This window comes from Spermophilus citellus, assembly GCF_964194105.1.
Source record: "Spermophilus citellus genome assembly, chromosome: 15".
In the NCBI taxonomy this organism is placed as follows: Eukaryota; Metazoa; Chordata; class Mammalia; order Rodentia; family Sciuridae; genus Spermophilus; species Spermophilus citellus.
The window spans coordinates 19165942-19181427 of NC_138195.1; the positions used below are offsets into that span (position 1 = coordinate 19165942).

Sequence of the window (15486 nt, forward strand, 5' to 3'; positions counted from 1 at the left end):
GACTTTCCAGTACTAGAAGTCACGGTATAGCTGTTTACAAAAGGTTATAACCTGATCAACCCAGTGTAAGTTAAAAATATCATTGAGTTGAAGAATCATTGGATATATGTAATCTACTGAACATCCTAGCTTAGCAGTACAGTACACCATAGATGGCTGTTTACCTCTTAATCCTGGGGCTGACTGAGAATTGTGGCTTGATGCTGCCGCAAAGCATCTCAAGAAAAGATCATACAGAATTTTTCTAGTCTCTAGAAATGATCCAGATTCAAAATTCATGATTTATACTGAATATGTATTGTTTTTGCATTATCATGAAAAAAAATCCCTTACTAAATCATCATGAGCTTGAGACACAACCTTCTCATGCAGGAGCTTCCCCAACCCCCAAACCCATGTCCCAGTGTTACCCAGCCATTCTGAAGTTCCCTCTTGTCTTCTCAAGGCAGCTTCTCTCTTGACAGATGGGTCTCTGGAGTTTTCACACTCTGGTTCCTAGGTAGGACACCCCTGGCTGTAGGTGTGGCTCCTGTCCTGGCCTCAATGCAACAAAACCTGTGCTGCTCTTCATCACAGTGATGAGTGGGAGTTTCTTTTCTTCTCACTAAAAACTATGAAGAAGGCTGGGGGATAGTTCAATGGTAGAGTACTTGCCTAGCATGTGCAAGGAATGGGTTCCATCCCCAGGACCTCTAAAACAAAACAAAAAACATAAAGAACCCCAGCAGTCTCATATCCTTAGTTCATATTTTACTTGTTTTACACCTTAGTATCCTATCTACTCTTCCTTGACATATTTTTTCTTGAAAGTATAGATCCAGAAAAAAAACATGAGCAACGCTGCTTAACACTGGGCCTGCCTTTAAAGTCTTTATTCATGGCCCTTAGCTCTGTCAGGAGCCTTGGTATTCTCTTCACCACTTGGAGCAGTCTCCTCAACAGAACTTGACCTGAGATGTTAGCTGGTGGCCACTGTGCTCAAATGTCAGGCCTAGTAGGGTGCTACTTGGTTCTGGAGATGGCAGTCAGTGCCAGGAGGCTTAGGCATTGTCTTCTCAGAGAGACCCCTGGAAGTCTCATCAAAATAAGCTGCTCCCACAATGCACACTCTACAGCCTGGGTAGGCCCCAACATGGCTCCATTCTCAGTGGCAGTTAGCTTGGACAGTCACTAAGGGAACCCACACCAATTTGCTTTGTATGGCCAGTAGTGCTTTAGACTCTGAGAATGCCATATCTCTCAGAATGCCGTGGCCCTTTGTTGCCAATTGCTTTAATGTTGTGCTTCAGATAGGCAGAATTCCTGGTAAATAAATATTTCAACACTAGTACAGCACATTTTTATTAGTGCATTATAGCTATACATAAGAATGGGTTCATTTTGACATGTTCAAAGATGCATGGAATATAATTTGCCCCATTTCGATATCCAGTTCCTTTCAAAAAATTAAGAATGGCTATCACATTTGATTAGAATTTTTTCTGCATTGTTGAGTTTTCCAGAGGGAGCAATTTGGGCAACAATATTCTCTGAGCTCTTCAATTTGCACCCTTTGTACAACAAGGTCAGTTTTGCTAGATAAAAAATTCTTGGCTCACAAAATTTTTCTTTGTAAATATATAGATTATTCTATTTTTTTGTCGTAAAGTATTTAACATCAAAAAATCTGTTAATAATTTATTTTCCTCATATTCTTTTTTGAAGAAATGCCTGAAGTACTTTTTTCTTCAAACTTCAATAACTCTACTAGAGAATAAGTATTAGCCATACTAATTTAATTCTTAGGGACATACTATATCAATATGCAATTTTAAATTACTTCAGGAATATTCTTTGAATTATTAAAAATTGTTCTAGAATTACTATTTGTTCTGAACACTTGCTTTGATTTTCTTTAAAAATTCTATTATATACTTTGCCTATTTTTGATGCTTATACCCTAAACTCCTATAAGTTCTTCCTCCTAAGGTGTTTCATCAGTTATTGAATTTGTTTTCCCTCTATAATTTTCATTTCAAATTTTTTTGTTTTTAATTCTTTCTCATCATCCCATTTTGAATTTTTCTAATTTTGATTGCTGTTCTTTCATGTCTTACAATTGACTTTCCTAATGTATTTAAATGTACTTTGAAATAGTAGGTTATAGTTTATCTATTTTTTGAGTGTTATCTTTTTGGTGTAACTTCAGTGTGCACAGAGATGCTATAAAGTTCCCTAAATTTTAATTTTTTCTTGTGGTAACTTGTATGGGATTTGAGTATACTTTTCTATTGCTCATTTTTTGTAAACTCGAGGCCAGCTTCAGCAACTTAGCAAGATCCTGGCTTAAAATAAAAAATAAAAAGAACTGGGGGTGTTGCTCAGTGGTTAGGCACACCTGGGTGCAATCCCTAACCATATATATGTATATGCATAATCTCCTGGACTTTTAATGCATTTATTGTTCATGAAGAATGTAAGCATCAATTGGTCAATTCTTGTTATGTTTAATTTTACGTCTTTTATATATTTTGTACAATATATGTATTTTATATATCCCTGTTGCTCAAACATAGTTTCCTATTGAAGATATAGAGCAGGGGTTGGCAGATTTTCTCTTTAGTGAGTCAGGTGGTTAAGTATTTTAGGTTTTCTGGGATATATTATCCCTGACAATGCAATGAACTCAGCCACTGCTGTAACAGAACACAAAAACAGCCAGAAACAAATGTCAGCAAATGGGCATTAAACTTTACCAAAAAGGGTGTTTTTCGAGATGGCAGAATAGAGGAAGTTGCTTTCCTGGCTGCTATGTGGCATGAAACCAAGAAAGCAGATAAGTAGCTTCTCAGCAAGATGGGTGAAAAAAAAAAGGGACTTTATTGGGAATTAGTACCGGACATTCAAAGCAGATCCGGGACACAGGAGATTGGATATAATAAAATAAGGAAGAAATCCCCAGTGCCACCATGGTGGCAGGCAGAGTAGTCCCCCATGCAAAATGGAGGGATAAGGGAACTAATGGAACCCATATTTTTGGGAGGCCTGAGGCATGTCTGGGTACTGAGAGATCAGAGATCAAAGACATGGCTCCACTAAACTGAAAGGTGTTTTGCACAGTATCCTTGTGTGGGATACTCTCCCCCTGGAGAGTACAAAGGAAGGAACCATTCTGCAGCCTTGGCATGGGGTCCAGCTGCTGGGGGGAGCTGATTCCTGGCAAACCCAAACTTAGCCAGAAATACAGCCCTGGCAAACCCACACCAAACATAGAGTGTGCCTAAGTGACCAGGAGAAAATCAAACACAGAGAGCGGTTTACACAGGGGAATACAGATCTTGGAAACCCACTTGGTTTTCTCCCTCCCCCTCCAATCCAGCCACTTGCATGACCAACTGGGAGAGACAGGCCCTGTTGGGAACTTGAAAGGGCAGGGGCAGGAGTGATTAAGTTCAGAGACTGAACCCAAGAACCACAAAGACCACAAAACATAGGGTCTGTAGGTGTCAGAGGGAACTAAGAATTAGCTCTTCCACTGCACAGTGGAACCAAGGTGAGATCCTTAGGGTGGAGTCTCCTAAATGTGGACCAGCAACTGCTAAGCCCTGGAGGTGCACTGATTTAAAATCTTCAGACCAACAGCCATTTAATGAGGAACCTGGAGCATACCGAAGCCTAAATCCTGCCTCCAGGAGCTCCATCTACAGGATTTCCACTCACAGAATATACCAGTGACCCCACCCTGAAGTTGGGGCCGATAACACACTCCAGTCCACCCAACCTACACTGCTGAGAAGGGGAGCCAAGAATATTTTGAACTCCAACAGAAACAATTCTTCAACTTTCATTGAGATCTCTTTTTTTCCCCTTTTAATTTTTTTTTCTTTTCTCTGTTTAATTGTAACCTAAATGGTTTTTGGACACTTATACATATTCATATTTGTTTCTTTTTTTCTCATTTCTAGCATTTTTCATGAATCAGTATTTTGAGGACTAGAATGTTTATTAGTATATATCAGTTTTCTTTTGTATTCTTTTTTTTGTTTTTACTATACATATTTTTTCTTTCACTTGTTTCCTAGATTCTCTCTCTTTTCTTTTGCTAACAGCCAATCTCTATTGTTCTTTCTTTCACTCTTCCTTTGATTTTTACTTCTATTTTCTCTCCTCCAGCCTCATAATCATACATCACTTCTGTTCTTTCCCTGTTCACTATTCGAAATTGTAAACCCTTTTGCAAATGTGCAGTTTTTATGATGGGCAATAACTGATCTCATCATTTCTGCTTATTGTGACAATTAACATTATAGATATCGAGTGCTGCAGGTCCCACTTAGCCACTTTGTCCACTGTCACCTCCATGTCTGCAACTGCCACCACTCGCCAAATCTCAGACCAGCAGTAGCTGCAGCTCTTACCACTGAAGGGGCTCAGCCTGACAGACAAGAATACCCCCCAACCCTCAGTGGGACATGAATCCTAATCAGTAAGACTGCAAGGAGTATCTTCTAGGAGCCCATGGAGCTGAAAACTAAAGTATCGCACCCAGCATGGAGGATGAACCACTATACTGAGAGAGAACGCTCACTGCTTTGTCTTCTTTCCTATCAGATACCATGATATTTGGCAAATTTCTAAGAAGGCTGAAGGTTCCTTTTTGACAGAAGAGGTGGTAGCTATTTCCAAGGACATTCTATACTAGGAAGCCCTGAAATCTGAGGTATGATATTTTATGTCTCGTAATTATGAATTTCTTTGCAGCAAGTGATGGCATAGTAAATGAAAATTTGGTGGAGTGATTAAGCCAGGAAGTTCAAATTACAGAAGTTCACTGTTTCTATGATTTCCAAATTGCCATGAAAAACTACGTTGTGAAATGTATAGTCTCCTTCTTGACAATTAAAGATTTCAAAGAAAGGGAATTTCTCTTCAATGCCATTGAAACAATACCTTATGTAAAGAAGAAAGCAAATTAGGTCTTGCATTGGATTGGGGACAAAGAAGCTACCTACAGAGAATGTGTTGTAGCCTTTGCCACTGTGGAAGGAAACTTCTTCTATGTTTCTTTTGAATCAATATTCTAGTTCAAGAAACGGGGATTGATGCCTGGCCTAAGTTTCCAGTGAACTTATTAGCAGAGATGAGGGTTTACTTTGTGACTCTGCCTGCCTGATGTTCAAACACCTGCTACACAAACCATTGGAGCAGAGAGTAAAAGAAATATTTATCAATGCTGTCAGCTTAGAACAGGAGTTCCTCATGGAGGCCTTGCCTGTGAAGTTCACTGGGATAAACTGCACTTTGATGAAGCAGTATACTGAATTCGTGGCAGACAGGCTTATGATGAAGCTGGGCTTTAACAAGGTTTTCAGAGTAGAAAATCCATTTGACTTTATGGAGAATATTTCACAGAAGACAAGATTAACTTCTTTGAGAAGAAAGTAGGTGAGTATCAGAGGACGAGAGAGAGATGTCAAATCCAACAGGGAATTCTTTTACCTTGGATGCTGATTTCTAAACGAACAGAAGATGGGATCTTATTTTGCTGATTTTTTCCTCCCTTATTACCCCCACAAAAAAATCGGCTAAAATGAATTCAACACTTTACCGTCATGTACATCTAAAAAAGAATTTTAAATTTCTAAAAAATACTTTAAAAAAAAAGGCAGCAGCTCAGATATGGCTAAGAAGTCATAGTGTGCTAACTACAGAGTGACTAACAGATATACAGAAAGATTAATTTTAAATAGTTATCATGTATCTTGACTTCTTAATGAATATTCTAATTTTTGCAGTAGTCTATTATTATTATGTGAACAAATAAACAAATGATCATTTTGGTCTATTTTTTCAATATTTATCCCAATCATTCCTCTTTTGTACCATTACTGCATTGGTAAAATAACTTTGGAGCAATCCTCAGCTATAGTGCTAACAGGAGCTACTGTTTTGTTAAACGGAAGGCTGTATTTTTGTACCCTCAAACCTGATGTTGTGGTTGGTTTCTAAAACATGTGCTTCATCGTGTTTTATTTTTTAGTACAGGGGGAACTGAGCCATATCTCCAGTTGTTTTTTCATGTTTTATTTTGAGATAGGGTCTCACTAAGTTGCTTAGGTCCCATCTAAACTACTGAGGCCGACCTCCTACCCCAGCTTTCTGAGTTACAGCCAAGCACTACTGTGCCTGACTTATATTAGGTATCTTTTAAGATACTTTGTAATTCATGATGAGGTAATTACTACTACTTTTTAAAAATGTTTTTATTAGCCCATTATAGTTATAGTATACATGCATTTCAGTATTTATAGAAGCACCATTTACTAGTACATTTGGATTATAGCTATAGACCAATGAGGGCTACATTAAGCAATCCATCACCTCCATTGAATTCCACTGCCCTGTTTTCTTAATGGATACTTTCCAAATCTTCTGGTTCAATTACTCAAACCTTGAGACAACTTAAAAGAAAGTTAATTCTTATTAGGGACTGGAAAAATTAAGTAGGAAACAGAACTTTCTTGTTTTAGAGTTTTTCAAGGTATTTTCTTTTCAGATTTTTCAATAGAAATAAATCACTGAAATGACTTTTGAGTAATAAATGTAAACTTTACTGAAAGTTCAATAATATTCTATGAAGATTCAGAAGTAAACGGACCAAAGAAAAATAAATGATTTAAACTGATATGAGAGTAAATTCTATAATGTTCATTTCTGAAAAGCTTTGATTGAACACCTAAGCATCATTAAAAATATGTATTTCAAGTTGAAAGCTAATAAATGTATAATATGCTTATACTTAAATATTTTAAAACCTCCTTTAAATTGGCTTTCATATACTCACAGAGGTGTCAATGAAAGTTTCATATTCATTTCCTAGGCAGAAAATGATTCATTATTAGTATAAAACTTAGTATTTCAATTCGTCAAAATTTTTTTAATTTGAATTCACCTTCCAAGAAGGAAATGAAAACAAATGTAATCAGTATTTCCATATTTAATTATTAAATTTCCCTGCAAAACTAAAAATAGTCCTGCTGTAAAACTATGAGGCACATATTAAAGAAGGGACATGTTTAAAATCAAGATGAGAAGATTTTTCTTTACAAAAACATTTCAAGGCTGAGATAAATAAAATAAAAATACTTCAGGCAATACATAGTAAACATTTTCATTTAAATAACAGCATAGAGTCCTTCTCAGAAACTGTTATACATTATACCTATTATTTTACAGTTAACAATGAAAATGAAATTATAGATATAATTATTACATATTCAAATATTTTTAAAATGAAATTAATGATGAGCATAGACTTATTTATATAAACAATGTAGATGGCTAGAATAATCAATTTGATTTAATATCAAATACATTTCTATAGAATTATTTTTAAAATAAGAATTATAAATTTTAATTCAGCCAATTTGTTTTCTTTTTTTTAAGAGAGAGAGAGAGAGAATTTCTTTAATGTTTATTTTTTAGTTTTCGGCAGACACAACATCTTTATTTGTATGCCAGGCGAGCAAGCTACCACTTGAGCCACATCTCCAGCCCCCAGCCAATTTGTTTTCATTCGGCCAAAACAATAAGCCTCTTAGAAATTTAGTACTTAAAGATTAATATTAGAAATTTTTCAATATAATGATAGAATATTTTGATCTCAACTGAATTATACTATACAAAGACAATTATCAGTTGTTCTGTGGTCACCAAAACTTCTTGACCCAAAAAAATATCATTACAACTGTATAAAGCAAAGTCCTATAATAAAGTGAATGAAATAATGACCAGAATATTTTTGAAACTAGAGTGTGGATATTTTCTGTCCATAAATTTGGTTTATGAACACAAATAAATTTGGTTTTCCAAAATTAATAAATTTGGTTTTCCAAAATTAATTCCAAGATCCAATATCTAAATATTTTAGCAGAGTAGGGCAACAATGGAAAGAAATGACTTAATGGGCCTCTGGAATGAAAAAAAAAAAAACTATTGTAAATCTTAGTTTGAAAAATACATCTTATATAAAAGATATAATGAATGCCTCAGAATTACATAATGATGCTTATATCAAAGTTTGTTGGTCAAGTAAATGGTAAGAACTAAGTAAAATGTAAGATTTGCTTTTTAACAAAGCAACCTGAGTAATATGTTAAATGTTAGAAGGGGATTGGAAAGAAATTGGGCTGGGCAAACATTTCCTCTTGGGCTTTCTATATAATCATCTATTTTACATTTGAACTGTTCATCACGGCATCCATGTAATAGAGAAGAGGGACTCTGCCTACCTATGAGGTGCTTCCCAGAGCAAGAAGGCCTTGTCTTGCTGCTCTAGAAAAACAGTGCCTTCTCAAATCCTAGAGCCTAACAGAAGTATAGGAAATGGAAGTAATTGATGTCAAAGTTAATCCATCCTCATTGGACTCCTTTTAAATTGAGTCATTCAAAGACCAGCTGGAAGTACAGACTCTAGCTAAAGAATATGGATACACATTTGTCTTGAAATTGGGGAGCAAAATTAATCAAATTATATTTTTATATATGTTTGAATAGTATACAATAAAACCCACCAATCCATAATTAATATGGGCTAATTATCTTTTACTGGGCATTGTAATCCCTTCAACCAAATAGCCAAGCTGTAGTTGTTTTTATGTAACTTTTGTTTCACTGAAAAACATGGAAGAACGTCCTGATAATGTCCAGTAAGGTCGATGAGTAAACACTGTTAACCCCACAACAAATGATGCTGCCTTCAGGGAGATCTGGGAAATGAAAAAAAATCGACTGATATACCAGAAATGCATATTGTATGTTTAACAACTCTCTTCACTGCAGCTCGAACTCCAAGACACTTGGTAATTTCAAGTGAGAGGAACAGAAGTCTTTCTCAATTCAAACTCAGAAGTTTCCGAAGAACTTCAAGCACAATTACATGGCAAAATTGATACTGCTCCTATATATATACATATATATGAAAAACAACACAATAATAAGTAATTAACACTAATAGCCACTTTTGGAGAACACATTTGTAATTTTTCAACCACATAGGATAAGTCCCCGAAAGAGAGAACACTTAACTACAAATAAGTAACTTAAGAACATGTATACTCTTTATCCAAGTATATATTTTAAACTATGAAGAAGTTAGCTTTTCATAGTGGTAGTGTCATAATCAATGAGGTTGATCTGAGATGTAATTATTGCTAATTGAAAAAAAATTAACAAAACATGAGGAAGATAGTTAAATGATCATAATACAGTTCTCAGTCTAGAGGTAGTTTGTTAAAGTCTTAACTAAACTAAGGGGAAACTATCTCATTTTCCTTATATCTGAAGTTCTTATAAACTGAAGTCTGATGCCTAAAAACGTGGCTTTTCCATAATGCCATGCTGTTTAAGTGACTTATTTAAAAGTATTTGTTAATAAACTTATGGATAGCAATTTGAGATATCTACCAGCACCCACAAATACTTTCTGAGAATGGAGTGGTATCAGAAGAAGTATTAAAAAAAATAAAGGTACACAATTCTTTGTTTTATACCTTGTCATTTTTGCATCTTTACAAGAAAAAAACTGTCTTTTTAAATACTTTTTATTTTGTAGCATAGGTAGTAAATTGGAAGTTGTACAGAAAGGTCCTTCTCCCAACTTCCCCCAATGATAATACCCTGCATAATTTTAGTACAATATCAAAACCAGGAAATTGCTACTGAGATAATCCACAGAGCTAATCCTATATAAAATTCTAAATAGCCTCTTATATTAATCTTTATATATATAAAATCTAAATTCCATATATATAAAAATTTGTGGGTAATTATTTTCATTTTAAATACTCTCTTCTCCTAGTGAATCTATGACTAATCTATGACATCAAATTTTCTCTTTTTATGACATGCCAATAACAATATTTACTGGCAAGTAGGTATCTCAAATTGATATCCAGAAATTATCAAATAACTTTTGATACTAGTCTTAAATAGCATGGTATTATGGAAAAGGCATGTGTTTAGGCATCAGACTTCACTTACCATGTTGGCAGCTCCTTCCCTTGCTTATCTGAGTGACCCAGTGGAGAAGACTTCATTGCTTCATTGACTTAAGTTCTTCATAAGAGTATCATAGCAAAATGATATTTACTAATGTCTACCTCAAATAGTAAGGATTCAGTTATACCAGGTATATAAAAGAGCTTTATAAATTAACAAGTGCTATACAATGTTAATCTTTGTGTTCACTATTCTTATTAGAATTTACATGGCAAAAAACTTACCTTAGTTTGAATCATGCCAGAACGTTGTTGTCTCATTTGGGTCACTATATTCTCAAAGCTGAACTGTAATAAGACGACAGTAATTTTGTATTATTCATGCAGGGGGAAAAGCACAACCTCAGGGATTGTCAAATGAGTACTACATACCTCTTTTTAGCAAAAGAGATGTCGACATGTAACCAGAAATTTCTCATTTCCAGTCACTAGAAAATGTGCCTTTTTAAACTTACTCCAATAAATAAGAAGGACTTATTATAATAGGTTTTCAGGAAAATGCAGGAAGCAGTCATTTATTATAAAAAAATGTTCTCCAATAAACAAACAAATGATCTTCAGAAGAAATAACAACATATTTGCCCTGGCATACACCTTTGTGTTATCCAAAGGGAGAACTGAAAGCAGCAATGTAAGTCTGGGAAAACAGAAGATTTTCTCTACCTTCAAGAGTAGCATAACTGTTTCTCCTATAAGTAGCCCTGTCAACTCAAATGGAAACTTGAACAAAAGTTGGTTCAACACCAGATTCTGCACCTTTATGCAGAGACTGGTACAACCTGGGGTGTTTACTGAGTGGGTGCAGGTTGCAAGAATTGGGTGCTAGTCCACAACGACAGCAGATACTTTCTGGGAGGTATTAGAAACTTATAGCAATCTAATCTTGGAGCAGCATTAGGAGTATGACCAGCTGAACAAGTCACAGACCACCTCAGGAGTTGCTGATCTTGCCTGAAGAGTCCTATGTGATAAAAGCTCATTACAGTCATGTATTGCAAGGCCATGTCAACGTGAAATATTTTAATCCAAAAGAATATAAAGGTTTTTTTTTTTTTTTTTAGTGCAGGGGATGTGGCTCAGTGGCAGAACAGAGCACTTGCCAAGCATATATAAGGCCCTGGTTCAATCCCCAACATTGAAAAAAATATATTAAAAATAGGCATTCCTTTATATTTATAACATGTCATTCTTATCATCTTCATAATAAAAATATTAATTAAGGCTTTCTAAATATTTTTTTTTATTTTTGTAACAAAGGTAAACAGGAAGTTGTACAGGAAGGTCCTTCTTTCTTCCAACTTCCCTCAATGGTACTACTATCCAGCATAATTATAGTGCAATATAAAAAAACAGGAAGTTGTCATTGGGACAATTCACAGAGCTTATTCTTTTTTCACTAGTTTTTTACAGTCATGTATGTGTATTTATGTGGATTTCTATACAATTTTATTACATATGATGATTCATGTAACCGCAACCATTATCATAATACAGAGCTGATCCTTTATACCACAAGATTTCCTTGTGCTATTCCTTCACAGCCAGCGACCCGATCATTAACCCCTGACAACCAGTGATCTCTTCTTCATCTTTATAGTAGTGTTATTTCAAGAAAGTTACTGAATTGAATGACAATATCTAACTTTTTGAGGTTGATTTTTTTCTCTCAGGGTAACTGCCTTGAGATGCATCCAAGTTATTCCATTTATTAGTGGTCTCATTCCTGTTTTTATTGCTAAATAGTAATCCATGGTATGGATGTGTACTGGTTTCCAGTATGGAGGTGTTATGAATAAATGTGCTAGGAACATCTTTGTACAAATTCTTGTATGAAATTTTCATTTATGGGATAAATGCCCAAGAATCCTACTGATGGATTATATGGTAAGTTTAGTTTCTTTAAGGAAACTACAAAAGTATTTTTTAGAGTAGCTGTACCATTGTAAGTTCCCAATGTATGAGTATAGGTAATATAAGGGTAATCCAGTTTCTCTGAATCTTTGCCAGCATTTCTCCAAATCTGCACCAGTATTTTATGGTGTCACTATTTTTATATTAGCTATTCTGACAGTAGTACACACATCAAGGTTTAATTTGCTTCCTTTTGGGATAATGAAGCTGACAATCTTTTCATGTACTTGTCATCTGTATACTCTGCTAAAAACTCTGGTCATATCTTTTACCCATCTCTAACTGGTTTGTTTATTGTTGTTGTTTCACTACTGATTTTTGAGGATCCTTTATATATTTTAAATGCAAGACTTTTCTTGGCTTGCAAACAGTTCTTCCAATTTTTAACCTGTCTTTTCATATCTTATTAGGGTACATTACAAAACAAATTAGGCCAGGAAAAGATAAATCTATTTGCAGACAGCAAAAATCATATATGTAGAAAATTTCAAAGAAACAAAAAATAAATAAAAATCTTTCAGAATTAATAAGTGAATTCAAAATTCAAAAAGAAAGGTCACAGGATACGAGATCAACATACAAAACCAACTGTATTTCTACATTTCTTGTTCATTACAGTAGGAATGTGGAAATTGAAAGAAAAACATTTGCTCTAAAGAAAATGAAATAGGATAAATCTAACAAAACATCTACAGGGTCTGAAAATTACAAAATGATGAAAAAATACAAAGACCACCTAAATGAAAGGAAAGATATATCACCACACTCATGGATTAGATGATTTATCATAGCAAAAATGTCAATTCTTCCAAATTAATCTATAAATTTAAGGCAATTTCTAACAAAATCACATCAAGTTCTTTTTGTAAACATATCCAGCTAATTCTAAAATTTGTATCAGAAAACACAGACCCTATAATGCTCAAACAACTTTGAAAACGCATAATAAAAGTGGAAGGAATCATTCTATCTGATGTTAAAACTTAGTACATAACTATAGAAATCCAAAGAGTAATATTGGCAGGACATATATACAGATCCAAGGAATATAATATAAAACCATAAACAGAGCCATATAAATATGCCCAACAATTTTTGACAAAAGTATAACAGCAATCAATAGAGGAAGAGCAACCTTTTCCACAAATAGTGCTGGAACAACAGTATTGCTTTTAATCCTAGAATTTTTTTTTTTTTTTTTTTTTTTTTTGGTACTGGGGATTAAACCCACGGGTGCTTTACTACTGAGTTATATCCCTAGCCCTTTTTGAGATAGAGTCTCACTAAACTGCTTAGGTCCTAAGTTGCTGAGGCTGGCCTCCTCGAATTTGTGATCCTCCTTCCTCAGTCTCCTAAATCTCTGGGACTACAGGTATGCATCACTGCACCCAGGCAAAAATAGAAAATTTTTTTAAAAAGTTAAAAACTGAACCTTGACCTAAATCTCACACTGTACATAAAAATTAACTCAAATGGACTTAAATCTAAAACATAAAAATACAGAATTTTTCAAAAACAACAGGGAATAAGATAGGTAATGACTTTTTTTGACTTAACATCAAAAGCATGACACACAAAGAAAATTTTTAGGTCTCATTGAAATGAAAAATTTATTTCTTTGAAAGCTTTAAATTGTGACTTCATATTATATTTATTAATATTTCTAAATTATAGAAATAAATCTGTATTATCAGTCTTTAACCTTAATTTACTGATGATGAAATAAACATGGATTTTGGTCAAGAAAAGACACAACTTTCTCAATGAGGCCATAGTGGTCAAAATAAATGACAATAGAGATGACTGAAAAGAAATTAACACCAAAAGAGTTTTCATACTAATTTTATCTTGAATTATGACTCCTCATGAATTGAATTATGTAGAATTAATTGTGAAGTGCTAAGACCATATGTGTTTATTTGCAAAGATATACTGACTATAACTATACTATTTCACAAAATAATCATTAATTTACTTGTCCTTTTTATTCATTTTTATTATTTATTTATTTATTTAGGTACTGGTGTTTGAGCAGACCAGGGTGCTATACCACTGTGTGACATCCCTAGTCCTATTTTTTTTTTTTTTGAGACAGGGTCACACTCAATTACTAAGGGTCTCAGTAAGTTGCTGAGGCTGGCCTTGAATTTGCAATCCTCTTGCCTCAGCCTCCTGAGTAGCTGGTATTATAAGTGTGTGTCACCACACCCAGCCTTACTTGTCATTTATAATAATAACTAAAAAAGAATCCAAAGACAAAGAATTATTTTATAGAATATTAGATAAAAAGCTAACAGAAGCTGATGGTGAATGTTTCATACATAATATTAATGTTCTAGAGACTCTATATAAAGGAATAATTTGAATTGCTAAGATTAATATACACACACACATTTGTCAAAACAATGGTGAGTGACTATTTGAAAGATGTTTTCTTGGAAAGCCTGGCAAAAAGATATCATTTTCTTATTATATCACAGAGTTAGATAAATTTGGGGACTGGCTAATGATAGGGAGTGGTACCAACTTATGGAATAAAAATAAGTAGAAAAGTATTTACTATTGAAATTTTTTGAAGTCATTGATATGGATAACATAGTGATTCTTTCAGTATATGTGTGACATGAACATATACTGATTTTTTCTCAGCTTGATTACCGATAAACTCTACTAGTTTAAAACTATAAAAATTCAAAGCACTATATTTTCAACAAATTTGAGTGACTTGAAGATCGCTTTTTGTGTAGTATGATATTATGATAGGAAAGCTGAAATAACCAAAAAAAAATGTAGTTGGTTGAGGTAGTTACACAGATGAAGAAATTTGTGCCAGAAGAAAAATCAATAGGCTGCTTCAAAAAGATTCTTGCTAACAAAAAAACAAAAGCAAAAACCAACACCTGCCAGATGAACTAAAGTGTGCTTAGTGCCATAGTACAAAATTTTATTATATATATTATATATAGGGCAATGTGTTAAATTTGGGATTATTCTCCTTATTACATGATCATTCTCTATGTTAGCTGAAAATTAACAATTATTATTGCATGCTGAAGATGGTTAAAGAAGGGAAAAGTTCTACTGAGAATGTCTGAAATCCTGCAAGTCAAGAACTAGTTTGTGCTACGTGCAATGGCACACACCTGTAATCCCAGCATCTCAGGAGGCTGAGGCAGGAAGATTCTAAGTTCAAAGCCAGTTACATCAATTTAGAAAGGCCGTAGCAACTTAGCAAGACCTTTCTCAAAAAATAAAACAATGGGCTGGGGATGTTGCTCAGTGATTAAGCACCCTGGGTTCAATCTCTGGTGCAAAAAAAGAGACAGAGAGAATAGATTAATAACTTTCTTGATTAAATTCATGCTCTCATGGGACTGGATTAGTTACTACTGGACAGGCCACCCCTCATGTTTATTCTCTTCTGTACACACTTGCTTCTCTTACTATTTCCACCATGAGTTAAAGCAATACAAGACCCTTGCAAGATGCACTGTCTGATCTGGAACGTTTCTGGTTCCAGAAGTATGATACAAAATGA

The 15486-nt window shown here is 34.3% G+C and overlaps 1 protein-coding gene and 1 pseudogene across 2 annotated transcripts in view; one reads left to right on the top strand and one right to left on the bottom strand.

The window, feature by feature from the left end:
• LOC308634082 (ribonucleoside-diphosphate reductase subunit M2-like) overlaps positions 1-5497 on the top strand; it is a 55018-nt pseudogene extending 49521 nt beyond the window's left edge. The window contains exon 3 of the transcript in view: positions 4385-5497. The product of the transcript in view is annotated as a ribonucleoside-diphosphate reductase subunit M2-like (transcript). The remainder of the gene's footprint in view (positions 1-4384) is intronic.
• A 3072-nt stretch (positions 5498-8569) lies between these two features.
• Positions 8570-15486, bottom strand: part of PTPN20 (protein tyrosine phosphatase non-receptor type 20) — a 67260-nt gene continuing 60343 nt past the window's right edge. Inside the window, exons 8-9 of the mRNA XM_081268364.1 lie at positions 10263-10325; positions 8570-8747 (exon numbers count right to left, since the gene is read on the bottom strand). Coding sequence (XP_081124490.1) covers positions 8634-8747; positions 10263-10325 — 177 coding nt within the window. The 3' untranslated portion in view covers positions 8570-8633. The remainder of the gene's footprint in view (positions 8748-10262; positions 10326-15486) is intronic.